Genomic DNA, 17,325 nt, shown 5'->3' with positions numbered 1-17,325 from the left:
ACAGCTTGCAGCTTAAAAAAAAGAGCGAAAAGATACATACAACCTCAATACACAAGCCAGCTGCTAAGAAAAATGTTTGGCTAACATGGGAGATGAACAGGCATACAAAAATCTTAATCTGTTAGCAGTGTAGTATGGATCCTGGGAAGAAGACATTGTACTTTTTTCCCTAGTGTTGGTGAACAGCTGTAATAGGAAGCAGGCTTACAGTGCAGCTGTGATACAAACTTACTGCTGGAAAGGTGCGTCCAAGAGGACTATCTTCAAAAGACATCCAAATTCTACTGAAAGACAACAGGAATGAGGTACCCAACTGCTCCTTGTGCCTTTGAAAAACTTCACCTTTAAGTCAAAAAATGAACAATCTGAGGTTTCAGAAGACTTTAAAACACATGTACTAAAAATGCACAATACATATTACTATATAGGGTTTGTGGGTTTTTTTCACAGCAAGTTATCACAACTTTTAATTGTTTAGCTTCTTCATCTTTGGTATTTATAAATAAAAATGCCAGTCCCTTTTAGTAAAGGGCTAATAATGCAGCTACTATCCCAAAATCATTTATTCCTAATCCACAGCAGCTTTAAAGGATTTTGATATTTTTATTTTTTAAGGCAGTAACTAAGCTGTTAGGAATTTTAAAAAAAATGTTTTTATGTTAATGCCTCTTAGTTTTTCAATGGTTTCTAAGGCAACTTTTTCAAATGGCTAGAAGAAACTGCAGGATAAGGAGATGGAGCAATTTGAGAAGTTGGTATCAGTCCTTCATAAAAAAGTAAAAAGGGAGCAGAAGGTGTTATTAGTGACTAGCTGATAAAAAGCCTGATCCTATAAATCATTAGTTCAGTTAGCCCTTATTCATCTGAGTAAGCCCTACTGACTACAGTGATCCTGGTACCTCTAATTAAGGCTATTTTTGCATTTCAGCTTTGTAGGATTCAGCTGGTATCATCTAAACTGCTTATGGCAATTCATTAAACTCCTAGGACACATACAAAAAGCACAAGGGGTGGTTAGGGAGAGGATGCTAACAAGTTATCACCCAGTTTTAGCTATATACGGTACTTTTAATACCCTAATCAGTCCATGATGGCACTCAATTCAAAAGACATCTAGGTAAAAATTCCCTAAAAGCACCTATTAAAAAAAAAAAAGTTTCACTACAAACCCATTTTCTTTCGTTTCCTAATCTAGAAAGTTAGGACTAGATATAATTGAAAGCCTTCCTTTTACTGTGAAACACTGCTCTAGCTTTGTTTCTAAACAGGTGGTGGGGGGGGGTCTGTACTATATAGTTAGTGTTCAGCACCAATAAAAGTTTGCAAGAACCCAAGACAGTTCCAATTGATACATATTTTTAGAAACCTCATTAAATTTATATTCTAAAAAACCCCATTTAATTGCAAATTAAAAACTGGAACCAGGCAGGCCCAAAGGTTGATGCTACCTGCCCATGGAAGTGCAGAGTTAACTACAAAACACGTGCCAAGTCGAGCTCATGATTATAAAAAGGAATTAGCAAAAGCTCATCTGAGGCAGAATCCTCCTTCCCAAAATGCAGTCATGTTCTGAGAGATACTTAGGCAAGGAAAGGCACTTTGGGGCTCTGCTGGAGAGCAACCTGATCATAACTGAATGTACTTTTATAAATTACACTAGTCAATAATCAATGAGTGGACGTGGTGGGTCCCACTGCCCCAAAAGTGACCCCACGAGGCACTGTCTTTTCAGAAGACTACAGGGACAGATGGTTCAGCCATGACAGCAAGAGGAGCTCTGTAAGGAAAACCCAGGGAGGCCTCAGCAACATCAGCAACACTCAGAAGAATCTGATACTGTTCTGCTCAAAATCAAGATCAAAGAGGCCACGGAAGATGGTTTTGTCTTTAAACCGATGGAGATGCAGCAGATCTTAGAAGTGGCCAAAAGATGGCAGCAGCAGGAACGGGAAGCCTCATGGCTGACCCAGCTGTACACAAGATGCCCACCAAGGATCAGGTTAAATAATTTCCCTCCCTCTCTGCTCTAACTCCAGATCCACTTGTGTTACCAGTTGTAGTTTTTATTATCTGCATTGTTTACGGATCCATCTTTTCATACAGTAACTGAAAACTGTTGGCGCTTGGTGGAGGGAGTGGCCCATTTCTCCTATCACTGTCTAGAAAAGTGTTGCACAATTTTTTAATTTAGAAAAAATATTAAATGGCTTGACAGTCACTGTCTTAGTACCAAAAGTAAAGTGCACTGCAACTGGAGGCCACTGCAACAGAGTTGAGAAATGCTATTAAAGAGGCTTCCAAGTAGCATTATAAAAAAACAGCACTACAAACTAAGGTTAAGGCAATACGAGTTGTATCCTTCTACAAGATAGCTTACTGGAGAGTTGTCTATCTCACGCTTTAATTATTGCTTTGTTTCCTCTGTACTGAAGTCCTTAGCCACTGGGAAAACAGTGCTGGCAGAATTGGCAGATTGAGTTTGTCACTTAATGCAGGACTGGCAAACAGTCCATATAAACATCAGGTGATTTGCAATGTCAGAGTGAAGGCTTGCTCTCATCTCCTGATGGACTGTACAATCTGGCAAAGAATTTAAAAAGAAAACTGAAACTCTTGCTCCTGAAGCAGCAAAACATGCTTCCAGCAGAGATGATGCAAACATTTTGTGGAATTTTTCAATGGCGCAGAAAGAAAAAATCCATAGTAACAAACAGGGTGTGTAACAAATCAGGGTCCTGAAGTCTTCTCCAAGAGTTGATAGCCCTCAAGTTTTCTTTAAAAAAAAAGAAAAAGTTCTTTTATGGGTATAAGCCCAAAGTACAGGAACAGAATTCCACGGCTCAGAAGTTGTCCCAGGTAAAGATTTATTACTTTCCTGCTTTCATATAGGATGGTATTGCTCCTCGGGCTGTCAGACCTTCAAAACGCTTGTAGGTGTAATTGATAAAAACCCAGTCTTTGTTCTTGTAGTCAGTCTCTGGATGGTTGCTTGTTGCCACTGATAAGACATAGAAAAAAAAAATTATCCTTCGAAGACTGCAAGGCTTATTTTCATACAAAACACTCCATGTGGAGTAGGTGAGAATACTTCTAAAGAAAGAAATATCATAAATCTAGACATTCAGGTTCATTCTTCAATCCCAGTCAAGAACTCCTGTAATGTGTCTTCTTAAAACACATGGAGCAAATGTATGACTATGCTTTGACACGTAAATACAAGATCCTTTAGAAATTTACACCAAAGAATATCGTCCCCTTCTGCCTCACCTTCTCCCTACCCCCTATACTAAGTGTTAGACATGCCAGCAAGAATTAGCCAGTACCAAGGGGTACTAGCAGTGTTGGGCTCGCAGGTCCTGCTGAGATCTGAACTTGCTGGGAGCTCTGCTGCCTCTTAGAGATGCCCTTTCTCAGGCAGCTCCCACATCATTCACAAGTCTGCATCCCATTTCGTGAAACCCAGATTACAGCTTGCACACCCCTGCACCATAAGACTACCATCCAACAATTTGATCATGATTTTTAAAAAAACAAAACAAAAAAACAACAACAACTAGCATCTAGTAAGATTCTTTCTATGATTAACATGAAAGTTACATTATTCTACTGGACAAGAGGAAGGTTTGTTTACATGCAGAACCAAAGCATTTACCTGTTGGTTTAAGGATATCAGATTCTGGAAATTCATCAAAGTTTGAGGTATCATCAATGCTTTTAATTTCTATTGAAATTGCAGCAGGTCTCTCTCTGCCAAGAAGAGCAGTTTCAGCATTAAGATTTCAAAGGCAGAAGAAAGCAGGATTCACCCACTTTCCATTTCTTAACAGAATCAAAGACTGAAGGTACCTAAACCTTAGCAAGCTTCAGATAAGGAACAAAATACTTTCACCCACACCTAGATATAATAAATGCCAGTCAAGCCGCTCCCTTCTGTCAAACAGGACTAGCTTTAAACAGTCCATAAAGAAGAGCAGCTTGCTTTTCTCCAAAGCATCTTACCTGATATGCTCCCAATCAACCCCTTCAAAGAATGGGTTACTCTTTATTTCCTCCACACCAGATGCACCAATTCTGTGCTCCCATTCACAGCAAAATCTAGGATGGAGGGAAGAATGACAATGAAGGAAGAATGAAAACGAAAGCATTCCATGCGGAAATGGAACAGCTTTCTGAACTGATACTACTACAGTTTCTTAACGTATAAATGAAGAACGTTAAGAACTCCCAGTGCAAAACCAACACATAAAGTTATGTTTAGGAAAAGTCATGTCAAATGCTACAATTTAGATGTGGTATTCTTTCACAACAGGATAATGTGCCCGTTCTGTTTCAGGACCAGTGTAGAGCAGGAGAACATATAAAGCCTAAAAAGCTAGACATTTATATTTCTGTCCTGAGAATAGGTAAGCGATTGAAAATATAAATGAAAGAGCAAGAGTCAGCATGCACTGGGATACGTTTGTATGCTCCAGTGCATACAATGTCAAAACCGTTGTTGTTGTAAGAAGCTACCTCTGGCAAAAAGATTAAGTTGCTTCCACAAGAAGCTCACAGACAAAATAAAGGGTAGAAACATTCCTATTTTGCCAGGCTAGCAGCACTTACGTGGGAGGTCCTTTTTAGCATAGGTTAGTCAGGGGACCGCTAAATGACCTCTGAGAGACAAGTGTATTTGATGAGGGAGTTCAGCATTTGGTGCGTGTGTGTAACAGCACGTAGCATCAGTTTTTTTCATGTGAAGCAAGCCATGAGAGGCATGTACTACAGTTTGCAAGACAAGAAAATTAGTACTATATTAACTGGCAAACCATATGGCTGGCACCTTAAAATAAGATCCTTTGCTTTATCAGATATTGGGACTTCTGGAGGAAATGTCAGAGTCTCTTTCCAATTCATTACTTTCTTATATGTTTCCTGAGGAGTCTCAGAACAGAATGGTGGATAACCTGAAAAGAAAGAAAAATACAATCTCGTATAAAGCAAAAATAGTTTGCGTAGTTACTGAAGTCTACAATGCACCAGAACAAACCTCACAAACCATGCAAGGAGTGGATACTTTGAGAACCTGACCCTGAGCACATAAATACAGCTGATGTCTTAAGCAGGAATTGTGGTGTAAGACTTGTGCACTGCCAGTTTCTTACCGATCAACATCTCGTACATGATGACCCCAAGTGACCACCAGTCACAAAGCTTGTTGTATCCGGTCTGCATGAAAACTTCAGGGGCAATGTAATCCGGAGTACCCACTGTAGAAAAAGCCTGGAACAAATACCCTCAGTTATGTATCTTTAGAGAAAACTGCCTGATATGGAAGCGAGAACTTATGCAACAATGGTTATTTTGAGGAACACACCAGACTGTTTCCAAGATCCTTTAGCAAAGTTGTTTAAAGCCTTTATTTCAAGATATGTAGGGACAAAATCAACATGTTCACGTGAAGGAGTCTTAAAATACCGTCAGAGAAGTGGGGAAAGGTACCACTGTCTATATACACCTTGGAATGGGTCATTAGCCCTTTGCTATATTGAAAGTGGCAAGAGCTGTTCGTTTTAGCTGGGAGGCACCAGATATCAATGTAAATAATTACGGCAGTGCTATCTCAGGCACATATGTCACCAGCTGTTCAGCAGATGGATGAAGGACAAACTAGAGTTGTTCCTCTTTTTAAAAGAAAAAGCATGAATCTTTTTATTTCAGCATTGTTCAGAACTCCGAAATGGATTAATGCCCATCGTTTAAATATATGTGCCATCTGAATGCAACAGCTCAGCAGAGAACATTTCCAAGCAGGTGAAACGTACTTACCAACTGCCGTCTATTTCTCTTCCAAGTCTCTGCTTTCCTTTTGGAATTCATGTTCTGGAAAGCTAAAGGAGATTGGAATATATGTGACTGAAACCTACTAGTCACCCAACATACATTTTTACCCCAAAACCTTTACACTAAAAGGTAACTAAAAGGCTACACAAAAAAGGTAGCCAAGGCCTGGACAGAGAGCCCATTTTGTATTCAGCTGTCGTGGTAAGACATTACAGTGCCCAGGGTGCTCATCACTGGCCCCTACAGCCAAAGTTTACCACCACAACAAAGCTGAAGCTATTTGTGGAAGCACACCTTAATTCACCTTACTGAAGATAAGCCACATCAGCAGAAGTGAACTAGTTAACCTGCCTCAGCTTACCTGGCACAGTCTAAGGAGTGCCTACAGTGGCAGATCAGAGTGGCCAGCAGCCCCTAGCAAGCAGTGGCAGCTGACAGTTAAGAGGAAAGCAAGGGATGTAACCTCTGCCATCTGTACAGAAGGTTGCAAAGAGCACATCTGTCAATACCCTAAACCTATCAGCAACTTCCAAACCTATGTAATATTGATAAAATCTTGTCAAGCCTTTCATTAGCAATCCATGCTTTCAGGCTTTTTTTAACTCCATGACCAAAGTTATCCCCTTGAGAAAATTACTGAATATTCAAAGAGAATGTGTGCTCATTTATTAATTTAAATAACACATGAGATGCAGCTAGCATCTACCAAGTCACACCAAGTTTTCATTTGAGGTTTATTACACATGCAAAGGGCTACAGCAGAGTCTATTTCAAAGACAAACTTCTGGAAATGAAGATGGTTTTGTACATTAAAGTAACTGAAATTGTTTTTATAAAAGATGTTATACAGAAAATCAAAATTACACCTCAAGATGCAATGTTGATTATTAGATCCCCCACTGTGGCCTTCTAGCTTCACACTGAAACAAGTTATGTCAGGAACCAAGAGCAAGTACACAGATACCTTTCGGAAGCCAAATAACTTACTGAAGTCACTAGGAAGACTATGGTTCAAGTTTCTGTAAAATTCTGTTCTGTGGGCTTTCTTTAGTCCAGTACACAGACCAAAATCTGAGAGTTTCACGTGGCCCTAGAAACAAACAAACAACAAAAACCCAAAATACAAAACCAGTATGAGACCTCATCATAGCAAATAAACTTTTATAGTTCTTCCCTTTCTTATATTTTGTATAATAAATAGATGTGTTCTTTTTGCATTCCTTGTTTTAGCCTAAGACTGGATGTGTACATAAAATCAAGCTATTAATTCTTTCATCACTACTACACATAGAAAGCCCAGTAGCTATGTACTTCAAGAAACCTCTGGTCCTGCAAGAATGAAAGCAAACGTCTCCAGAGGGAGCTGTAGGCCCTGGATTGTGCATTGACTCCAATAGATAAGAAGAAACACCTTAAATTCAGTGATTTGATCTGTCCTAGTGCATAACATGCGACCTCAGCGACTAGGTGCAATTTTTAGATGTGTATCTAAAACATACATCCTTTTCAAAGTCCTGAATTTATCTACATCTGGATGCAGACATACTGAATTACATCAGTAATTCCAACAGTGCATTATTAGCTCGCTAGTGATAAAGTATAATTATTTACTGTTGGCAAACTTTTTCCAAACAAGCTAAATTTTAAGCAAACTTGTAGTGAGCAGCAGGAGGATAGTGAAACAATCAAGCTTTCTGCAAACTGCCTGCAATAACCATCTAGAAGCAATCAGGTAGCCTGGCCAGCCTTCAGAAATATGTCCTGATTCTGAGGGAGATAATATCTCAGTTTTCAGTCTCAGTAATGGAACAGCTACATCCTTTGCATTTGATATGATCATCTACCCAATAGTTCGCAAGCATAAGCATAACAGATGTGAGACCAAAAGGAAACATCTTTGACTAAGAGGGGAGAACTGAAACTGTGTTTTAAATTGCAGGTGAAATAACCAAAAATAGCTTAAACAACTGTCAGAAGAGAGCTCATAAGTGAGGTATGAATACAGCTGGAGGTGGAGGAGAGGTCTTTCTTGGCTTGCTTTTTATGCCCCCAGCAATATGGCAGATATGCCATCAAAGCTAGAAGGAACAGGGCTAAGAAAGAAGCACCATCTTCTTTCACAATTGTCAGCGCTAGTTCAGGTCCATATTAAAAATTACAAGACCTTTTTACTACTACCCAGCCACTGGCCAGTAGTTAGTACATACCTTGCTGTCCAGAAGAAGGTTGTCTGGTTTTATGTCCCGATGGATAAAACCCAGCTGATGAATAGAATCAATGGCTAGCACAGTCTCAGCTATGTAGAACTGTGTCTCCTCTTCTGTTAGAGTGTCTTTTTTCATCAACAGTGTCATCATATCACCTAGAAGCCCCCCCCCCAAACAGCAAAGGTAAATACAAACAAACAAACACACAAACTCCACTCTCACTAATTTTGAAGACATGTATAAAGAAAAGAGCTAAGCTATTTAAAACCTCAGGAAATCCAAACTGATTTCATGTAAAGTAATACAGCACTTCTGTGACAAACTTTTGTCTTTTCCCCTGTATGTGGAAAGGCTTGTACTGAAATTGCATTAAACTTACTGAGACAGCTAAATAGCATAAAGATGAAATAGCAGTATAGAAGCATCCCTTCAACAAGAGTCAGCTATGGACTGCTGATACTTTCATCTACTTTCAGCTACAAAGCTGTTAGAAAATACAGATTGCATTTGTGCAGTGTCATCTCAGAAAGCATTCTTGTGGTTTCATTAGTCACATATATTACAGGCTTTCAGTATAACTTTCTTCTTAAGTGAGTTACAGTAGCATTATCATTCAAGGACAAACATCATCATCCTCTGAAAAAGGGACCTTAAAAGCTATTTCTGCTGCAAGCCAGCTAAAAGCAAAAGGTTAGAAAAATAAAAAACTGGTTATGTTATAGTTCTATAGATAGCCAGTGCATGGTAAGGATAACAACTAGCAGAATATTAAGGCCAAGTTTCAAACATCTGCAGCTAGAAGACCCAAGCAGATAACCTCGAGCCTGACCCAAAGACCTCAGCACCCTAACTCCTAAAAGCAGAAAGATTTACAATTACTTGTTTACTCACAAGGTAATGTCCAGCACAAACATCACTGTATGATAACCACATATACTCTAGGCCAAGACTACGTTTGTAATTAAGAAATTAGAAATCCACAAACAAAAGGAAAGCAGTCTTTTGATTTCAGGTAGTTACCTCCAGGCAGGAACTCCATGATAAGGTAGAGGTTTAGCTTGTCCTGAAAACTATAGAACATTTTCACAACCCACAAACTGTCTGCCTCCACTAGAATGTCCCGCTCCGCACGAATATGGCCAACCTGGAGATACGCATATGCATTTGATTAATTACAAGTCTTATGTTTTATTAGATGCATTTATTTCGCAGACAATTCAAGTATACTGAAAAGCATAAAATATTGAAAAGACAGCAAACTTCTGCACAAGGGCAGAAACACTAAAACTTCAATAGTTACACCCCTCAATATCTTCATGTAATAAAATAGCATAACATGTTCAAAAACAAATCCGAAAGTCATGCTTCTGACAGCAAAAAGGTGAGATGCTTTCATTAAACTTCTATATTTTCCCAGAATGTTTCTTTCCCCCCCTGCCCCCATCTGATACATCCCATTGAACACCAACTCCATTTTACTCCTCAGCATAAAGATCTGAAAGATCAGATCCTTTTACATTCAGAAGTTTCTACTGGAAAGTTTATGGGGACTTTTGCCTTTGGACGTTTACACTTGAGTAACATTTATTCTTATTGCGTGACTTTTGCTTCCATAAATTGAGACATATGTAGGAGGGCAAGAGAGCACTAACCTTATTCTTTTAAGCAAAAACTGAAGCTAGAGAAATTTAAACCACCCTTCTGAATAACATGGTTCCGTACAGAAAAATAAACCACATTTACATTTTTATTCTTTCAATTCTTATGTCATTTGGGTCCCCTTCAAATCAGAACTGTACAAGTGATATGGGACACTATGAAAACACTTCTCTTAAAACCACTTAGATAACAGACCACTCCAAAACACAATGTATTACCATGGGAAGATTCAGGAGGGCAAACGTATGGTTGATTATAAAGAACAGGTTAATCCTTTATACAGAAATCTCAGGTCTTTTACAAAAATATCTAACAATTAGATCTCTAAAAACCTAGCATGCCCTTTGATATGGCTTCAGCCTATTCCTTGATTTAGACCAAAGCACTAATTTAGCAGTGCTGCATAAAGCTTGTGTGTGAACACACTGCTGTTTGGTTTTTAACCAAATATTTTGGGAAATGGAAACCAGTTCCAGTCCCTGATTTTATGAACACACACACACAGTGCCTTCTAGATTCATCCTAGTGCTGAACAAGAAATTATTGTCTCAGACCATTATATTCCCAGAAGTACTAGCAGATAAAAGCCTTAAAAGTGTTAAACACCACTACTTTATGTCTCTCCAAGTCAGAGTTCCAACAGTAGCATCACTTTGATATTTATATCCAATTCCATAAATCAGAAATGCAGTAAAACACCAATCTTGACATCTATACTGAATCATTTGCACATATGTATGTGTAACATACATCATCATAAAATGAGGAGGAACATAAATCAGATACATAGCACCGTCCTCCTCTTTCACTGGAGAAAGACAAACCTAGTCCTTAGAAAAATGCTCTGCTTCCCATGTTTTCAAGCAGAAAGTGAGTTCAGTTCTACCTTGCTTCAGACTGAAAAGCCTCTTAGAAAAGGTTTTACAATTGCAGTTTCCATTAAGACTAAGCAAGGCATTAGAGGTCATTTGAAACACTGTTCTGAGCATTCAGTTACATGCAATAGCCTGTAACTACTACTGTAACCCTTTTTAGATGAGAACTATATATTCCTCAAACTTTTGCATTGTTACAGGGAACGTTTTCCTTACAAAAAAGAAAAAAAAAGAAAAAAAAAAAGACCTGAAAGAGCCCACTAGAAGACAGGTCCTTATGAATTCATACGAGATTCTTCTGACCTACCTCCTCCGTAAAGAATGGGGAAAAAAAAACCACATAATTTTTCAGTTAGTAAACCTAGCCCACAGACGCCTATTACTCTCTACACATCACAGTTACCTCCCAAAGTCATCTAAAACATGGACGGTAGCGTTGCTACTCGTGGTGGCTATTCACCTGCTCTTTTTCAAGCATATCAGCTTTACGTAGTATTTTCATTGCATAAACATGCCCCGTATCTTTCTTCTGGACAAGTCGCACCTAGGAAGTATAGAAAAATTTGAGTCAAATACAGCATTAGCACCAAGACTCTTGACAAATTTGGGTATCAAGCCCTTGGCTTCCATTTAATGAAAGCATATGGAATTATAAAAACAAAACACATTACATAGTGCACAGTAACGGCAGACAAGTTCTGTTAATTCTAAGAGATGAAATCATTTTAACAGAGATGACACACTCAGCAATCATATAGCTTAAGCAGATGGTCCAAAGCCACTTTCTCTGAAGAAGGCCACCAGAAGAGACTACTGCAAGTGGCTCTCCAGCTCTCCTGTCTGTAAGGCCAGCCCCAGGAGGTCACAATTAAAGTACACTGCCAAACTTGTATTTAGCTTGCCCTTCAAGCCCTTTTCAACAGCATTCATGTTCCTTTCCAGCACATCATGTTCTTAAACCAACATTTATTAGTCATAAAGACAGATGCACGTGACTGTTAAGCTAAAAATCAATCTGCGGTTGTCACAACTTCTATCCTTCACTTGTGTAAACTATGCAAGTCTTTAACAAATATCAGTGCCATTTTAAAATACTTTTAGTAGTCTTTTCTGGACTTACCTCTCCAAAAGCCCCTCTGCCTATTACTTTTAAAGACTCAAAGTCTTCCAAACCAAGCCTTGTTCTCTTTAGGCGAAGAAACTCTGTTTCCTTTTGCGCATGTGCTGACCTCCTGATTCTTTTCTAGAGTTTAGGAAAAAAAAAAACCACAGTAAGAGTCCTGGAGGTGGGCTCCACAGAGATCACAGCAATTCCAAGTAAAGATTCTAGATCTCCATTTATAAAAGAAAATCACTTGTATTACTTTAACCATTAAGGTAATTTTCTCATATTCATTACCTCTTCATCTTTCAAGCCTTCTTCTTCCATCATTTGTTCTAGCTTCTTTTGTCTATAGCAGAGACAAATTAGAAAAATAAAGGTTGAATCATTAATATGGTTTCTTAATCACACGCACGTATCCAACACCTCTGCTCTGTGCTTGCTGTAAAAGAAGGATGTAATGCCAGCAAGTAACAAGTGTAAATGATACATATAAGGGAGACGCAGACATGCAGTTAATTTTGAAGAATCTAATATTACAGCTTTGCCATTCTAGCCTTGTCCTCTCTAATTTTGACAATCTAAACCTGTCTCAAGTTTCACACCTTATTCAAGCGTATATTTTCATTGTATACAAATGTAGATTGAGATCTGGGTTCAATTCTTGTCTCTCTCTTCAAAAGCTGCACAAGTCACTTAAGGCCACAGCTATAATAAATACTTAAACACCAAAGTCTCACTTATTCCAGAGAATTGGCTATTTAAACACATCTGCGGATCTGCACTGTAACTTCTTTGCATCTCAAACTCATCACATGCAAAAAGAGAAAAGTTACTTTATATTTCCTAATACCTGAGATACTCAAAATACTTGGGAAGAAGAACCAAGTCTGTACACATTCTGCCTCTTAAAGAATCAGAAATATTTACAGCCTTACTACAAAATGATTATTTAGGAGAAAAGAAAAAAAGGAAGCAAGACTTCAGAGGGGGGAATGGCTTCAGGGGACATTTGTAATGATTACCCTCCAGGAACTTTTTCCCAACACCTATCTTATTAATAGCTAGCTGAACTGGGATCGGTGGGTTTGTTTTTTGGGTTTGTTTTTTTCTCTCTCTGTGTGTTTTTATTGGTATAGCATTAAAAATTTACTAAAAAATTCCTTTTCTTTATGCAAGTCATTCTTCGCAAGATCCTCTTCCGGTCTCCTGTGCCACTACGCAGCTGCTGCAACGTGATAATATTTTGGGTTATCACTTCCATAATCAGGCACACTTAAATCACTTTGCCCTTATTTAAGTACCCAGTGAGCCCTGTCTGGTCATCTCATTTCACACTCAAAGCAGTGACTCTAGTAGCAAAAGATGACTGCTGCAATACACAGAATTAAATAGCTCAGCATGACCAAGCGATGCTGAAATTCCCCCAAATATCCTTAATAGGTCCTATCTGCACTTCAGTGTATATTTTGTCAACACCATTTAAACTCCAAATTGCACATCCACAGACACATCTATTGTTAAAAAAAACATGTAACTTGTATAGTCCAGTATCTTTGTTCAGACAAAGTCTTGAGCCTAAACAGAAAAAACCCTGTCATTGAGGTTTTGGGAGTAGACAATAGCACTCATAATAAAAAAGCAAGAGCTATGCAAAGAGAAAGAAAGGAATTAAATTGGTGATATTTTCTGTTTGGATTAGACCTCAATCTCTCATTACTAATTTGATGTTTTGAAGAAAATATGTACGCAAGTTAGTATTTATTTCTAAATTGCTTCCTCATTTCTGCAGTTATTGTAGTTAGCAGGCATTCCTCTTGGATCTAGTTAGGTTTTTAGCAGTAAGTCTCCAAGTGAATGAACACTGAATCTTTTTGAAAATTCCGATTATAGACTACATAGCAAGTTGGGAGAACGTCAGAAGTCCCAGTGCTACAGCTTGAGGGTATTCAGCAAATTAGAGGGTTCCAGCCAAAGGAAAGTAAAAGTAATACTTCTCAGTTAAACTGCTTGTTATGCTTTGACCGATATATTTAAAGATATGCCATAGGTTCAGCTAACTCACAGACAAGAAGTTAGCATCAAGTGACAGTCCTTACAGGAATCCCTCATTGTCTTTGAAAAAATTACCTTCCTTTATCAGTTGACTTGATCACACATTATAATCCATACTGAAACTGATGCTCTAGAATGAGTTTTAAATATTACAACCAGGGACATAAAATGGGAAGAGGCAGCAGAACACAGGCAAGACAAACATTCGTAAACGTTGGCTTTCTACTTCAGGATTGTACTTGAATGATCCCAAGCATATGCCAAAATTAGTTTCTACCTAGTCACGTAATCAAATATATGGGTTTTTAAAACTTGGTAACAGTCATCTCACTTTTGCATTTGCAAGCACATTTCAATTCACTTCAGAAGAAACTCCAAAAGCTGCAGCCTAAACAACTGTGGGATTCAGAAACCCAGCAGCTGCCTCCAGATGCTCGTGCCAAGCCCCATCCAGGTGCCCATCTCAGGAGCCTAGGTACACACTCAGCAAAAATGTTCTATTTTTGCTTTGGCTCCAGAAAACTAAATGCAGTTAATATATATTTTTGGCTCTTATCCAGTTTGGAAAGGAAGCAAGAAAGATTTTTACCTCATCTCTCGTTCTTCATGCTGTGCGATGAGATTGCTGTAGAAGTTTTCTAATGTCACCTTTGTCATTGTAACTCGCTCCTTGGTGTGATTACTCATGGATGAGCATGGTGTTGGGCCTGTCATTGCCATGGCTATTAGGAAAGAAAAAGGGAGGAAACATTTAACATTATAAATGACAAATAACCTTCAAACAAGAGCTGCAAGCAATTCAGCGATGCTGAATCACAGAGTTAAGATTTTAGCAACAAATGCTAACAGCCCAGTTGTCTCAACTAAGTAAGGAAAAGTCTTACAAAATAAAAGGTACAAGTCAAACTTCCTGTTTTGAACATTTTTGATCTGAAAATAAGAGGGAAGGAAACTTAAGAAACATGATGTCTCAAAAACCACAGTTTCAGGCAGTACTGCAAGTGTTTGTTTCTCCCGATACATTCTATCTTTAATAAATGTTAAAAATTCAGAAATATCACACTGAAACATCTAATCCAGAAGTTCCTCTTCCTGTGACCCTTGCAGAAATAACTCCATCAGTTGCCTTCTGCCTCTTCTGCTGTGAGAAGATCAAAATCCTGAAAGCCAGCCCCATAATGGAGCAACTGAGGACGAGGAAAGAAAGGCATTTAGTTGCTTTCGAGCAGTCTCGCTTTTATTAGATGCTTTCACACAGAAATCTGGCAAAATACCTTTGAACAAGTTGTAGTTAAAAAAAACAAACCAAACTTAGTGTAAGTATCCTACACCTACATACTGGATTCTCTTAAGAAATAAATATATCAGAGTATGCCACTTCCAACCAGTAGCACAGCTTTGGGGCATATTAGACAACACAGCTCTCCTTTCTAAAGTGCATTAAAATGCAAAGATTTCAAGTGTAAAACCACCTCTTAGTCTTAGTTCCCCTGGTCACACCGTAACTCGCAGTAAGGTAACCGAGTTTTGCAACTATTACTCGAAATTGCAGACTACTATAGGTTAGAGACACACTTCCCGTTTTTACAATGCCCAGGCACTGGCAACAGTTTATGAGTTATTCTTTTCTGTTTACTTTTTGCAGATCTTCACAAAGCATCATTACCATGCCTTTGCAAATCGTGTCCTTTACAGATGCCAACTATTTTGTTTGCTGCTCTTACAGGCTCATTCACAGAAAAGATAACTGGGAGCTGGGAAGAACCTCCAGCTATATGTTTTTTTGAGATGGAACTCAGCCTGGATGGAGGAGCGGCTCCAAGTGACACCACACGAGTGGCAGGTCACCTTCTCCGCGCACCCCCGAGGAGATGGCGAGTTACAGCCCTGCGTGCTGTGAGCAGGTAGGTGTGAAAGCCATGCCTCTGGTTTTCACTTCCTAGAGAACAGAACGTGAAAATGATCTGGCAGAAGCAGGTTACAAGGGGGTGCGGAACAAAAAGGGAAGGGGAAGAAATGAGAAAGCAACCGGGGCTGGAAGGCAGCAGTGCCAAACCACTTGTTGGCACTCGGGCGTCCTTTCTACGGGGACGGCTGCTCGGAGCCGACCGACGCTCAGCACGGCGATCGGATGGTGACGGGGCAGGATGCTCCCGGCACCGGGGCTCGCCCAGAGCCGCTCGGGGCCGAGGCAGCCGCCGGGGGCGGCGGCGGCGGCTCCGCGGCCCTTCGGGCGGCCCGACCCGCCGCGCTGGCGGAGGGGCCCGGCAGCATCACCGGGAACGGATACAAGGGGCCCAAGCCCCCCGACCGAGGGGGAGGAGGGTGCCTCCACCGCCCCCGGGCCCGCAGCGCGGCCACCCCCGGGGGAGGAGGGAGCCCGGCCGCAGCGCACCCGCCCCCAGCCCCACCGGAGCCGGGGGCTTCGGGGGGGCCGCCCCCTGCTCCCCCCCGACCCCGCCGGGAGTGGCAAAGGACCCCGGGGGGAGGGAGGAGAGCGGGGAGGGGACGCGGAGCACCGGGCGGGGGGGGAAACACGGGGGTCGCCATGGCAACCAGGCGGGAGCGACTTACCGGAGCCCCCCGGGAGGGGAGCGGCGAGGAGCCGAAGGCGACGGCGGGGTCCCGGCGCCGCCAAGCCAGGCGAAGCGGCTGCGGAGAGGCGACACGGAGCTGACGGGGGGGGGGAGACGGGACGGAACCGGGGCGACCGGAGCCCCCGCGCCGCTACCGCCGCCCCCCGCACCGACGGCGACCCGGACGGGACAAGCACCCCAGGGACCGCTACGGCAGTGCGCATGCGCCACCATCCTCCAGGCCCCGCCCTCTGCCCGGGGGCGGAGCTGCCGCGCCCCGCCTCTGTCGCCAGCGGCGCATGCGCCTGGAGGCTTCGCGCCAACCCGAGGGGCTGGGGGGGGGGCGCGCGGTGCGCGCACTGGCGCATGCGCGGTGTGCTCCGGGCCCAGGGAGGCGGGGGCGCACCTGGGGGGTGCTGGTGTAGGCCCAGCTATGGGGGCTGCGGTAACGTCGACGCACTTTATTTCAAATCAGCCTTTTTCTCCACCGGGCCCAGCCAGAGGTACCAGCGCTTCAAGCCGTAGGGTGCCAGCCTGCCTGTGGTGTTCCTGCAGGCCTGGGGAGCCCTGTCCTGCTTCCTTCCCTCCTCCCCACAATGGTGCTGTGACCTGCGGCTTCACAGCACGTAGCCTCGCCTCACGGTCCAGCCCGCGGTGGAGGCAAGGTTGTTTTTTTCCTGCCCCCACACGGGTGACACACATTGGGTCACCTGGTGGTGAAGGGCTCCCATGTCCCAACTCAGCAAACTCACTGCTTGGGCAGTATAACATGTTTGCCTGCTTTTTAGGAACATCTGAAACCTCAGTAATGGTTTGACTGGCCTTGGGAATCATACCAGGGAGCTCTGAGGAATGACACAACGAAAGAAATGTGATTCCATACTCAAATGTGTGGAGATACTAGCAAAAGAGGATTTCGCTTCATTTTATTTACGTTTCCACGAAAAAGCAAGGCAATTTCAGAGGGTGAAAAGGTTTTTATTATTTACATCAAGGAGTTCTTGGGTTTTAATCTATCACTGAGAAAC

The 17,325-nt window shown here is 41.4% G+C and overlaps 1 protein-coding gene across 1 annotated transcript; it reads right to left on the bottom strand.

Annotated features, from left to right (window-relative positions):
- Positions 1-1,282: 1,282 nt before the first annotated feature.
- STK38 (serine/threonine kinase 38) lies at positions 1,283-16,523 on the bottom strand. The gene is made up of 14 exons (XM_069771026.1): positions 16,296-16,523; positions 14,311-14,443; positions 11,964-12,015; positions 11,685-11,807; positions 11,025-11,108; positions 9,051-9,174; positions 8,031-8,185; positions 6,811-6,913; positions 5,809-5,870; positions 5,145-5,262; positions 4,823-4,946; positions 4,000-4,095; positions 3,653-3,747; positions 1,283-2,998 (listed from the first exon to the last, which is right to left on the bottom strand). Exons 1-14 carry the CDS (start codon positions 16,519-16,521, stop codon positions 2,868-2,870), a joined length of 1,626 nt encoding a protein of 541 aa, XP_069627127.1. The 5' UTR covers positions 16,522-16,523; the 3' UTR covers positions 1,283-2,867.
- Between the last annotated feature and the right edge of the window lie 802 nt (positions 16,524-17,325).

Source organism: Haliaeetus albicilla, chromosome 26 (genome assembly GCF_947461875.1).
Source record: "Haliaeetus albicilla chromosome 26, bHalAlb1.1, whole genome shotgun sequence".
NCBI classification, from domain to species: domain Eukaryota; kingdom Metazoa; phylum Chordata; class Aves; order Accipitriformes; family Accipitridae; genus Haliaeetus; species Haliaeetus albicilla.
This window is presented reverse-complemented; position numbering and strand designations above follow the sequence as displayed.

Coding starts and splice junctions, on each gene's coding strand:
- STK38 (XM_069771026.1), bottom strand. CDS start 16,521: ATGCGCACTGCCGTAGCGGTCCCTGGGGTGCTTGTCCCGTCCGGGTCG. Junction 8,186..9,050: donor CATGGAGTTCCTGCCTGGAG/GTAACTACCTGA, acceptor GGGGGCTTCTAG/GTGATATGATGACACTGTTG. Junction 6,914..8,030: donor ACCTTCTTCTGGACAGCAAG/GTATGTACTAAC, acceptor GTTTGTTTCTAG/GGCCACGTGAAACTCTCAGA.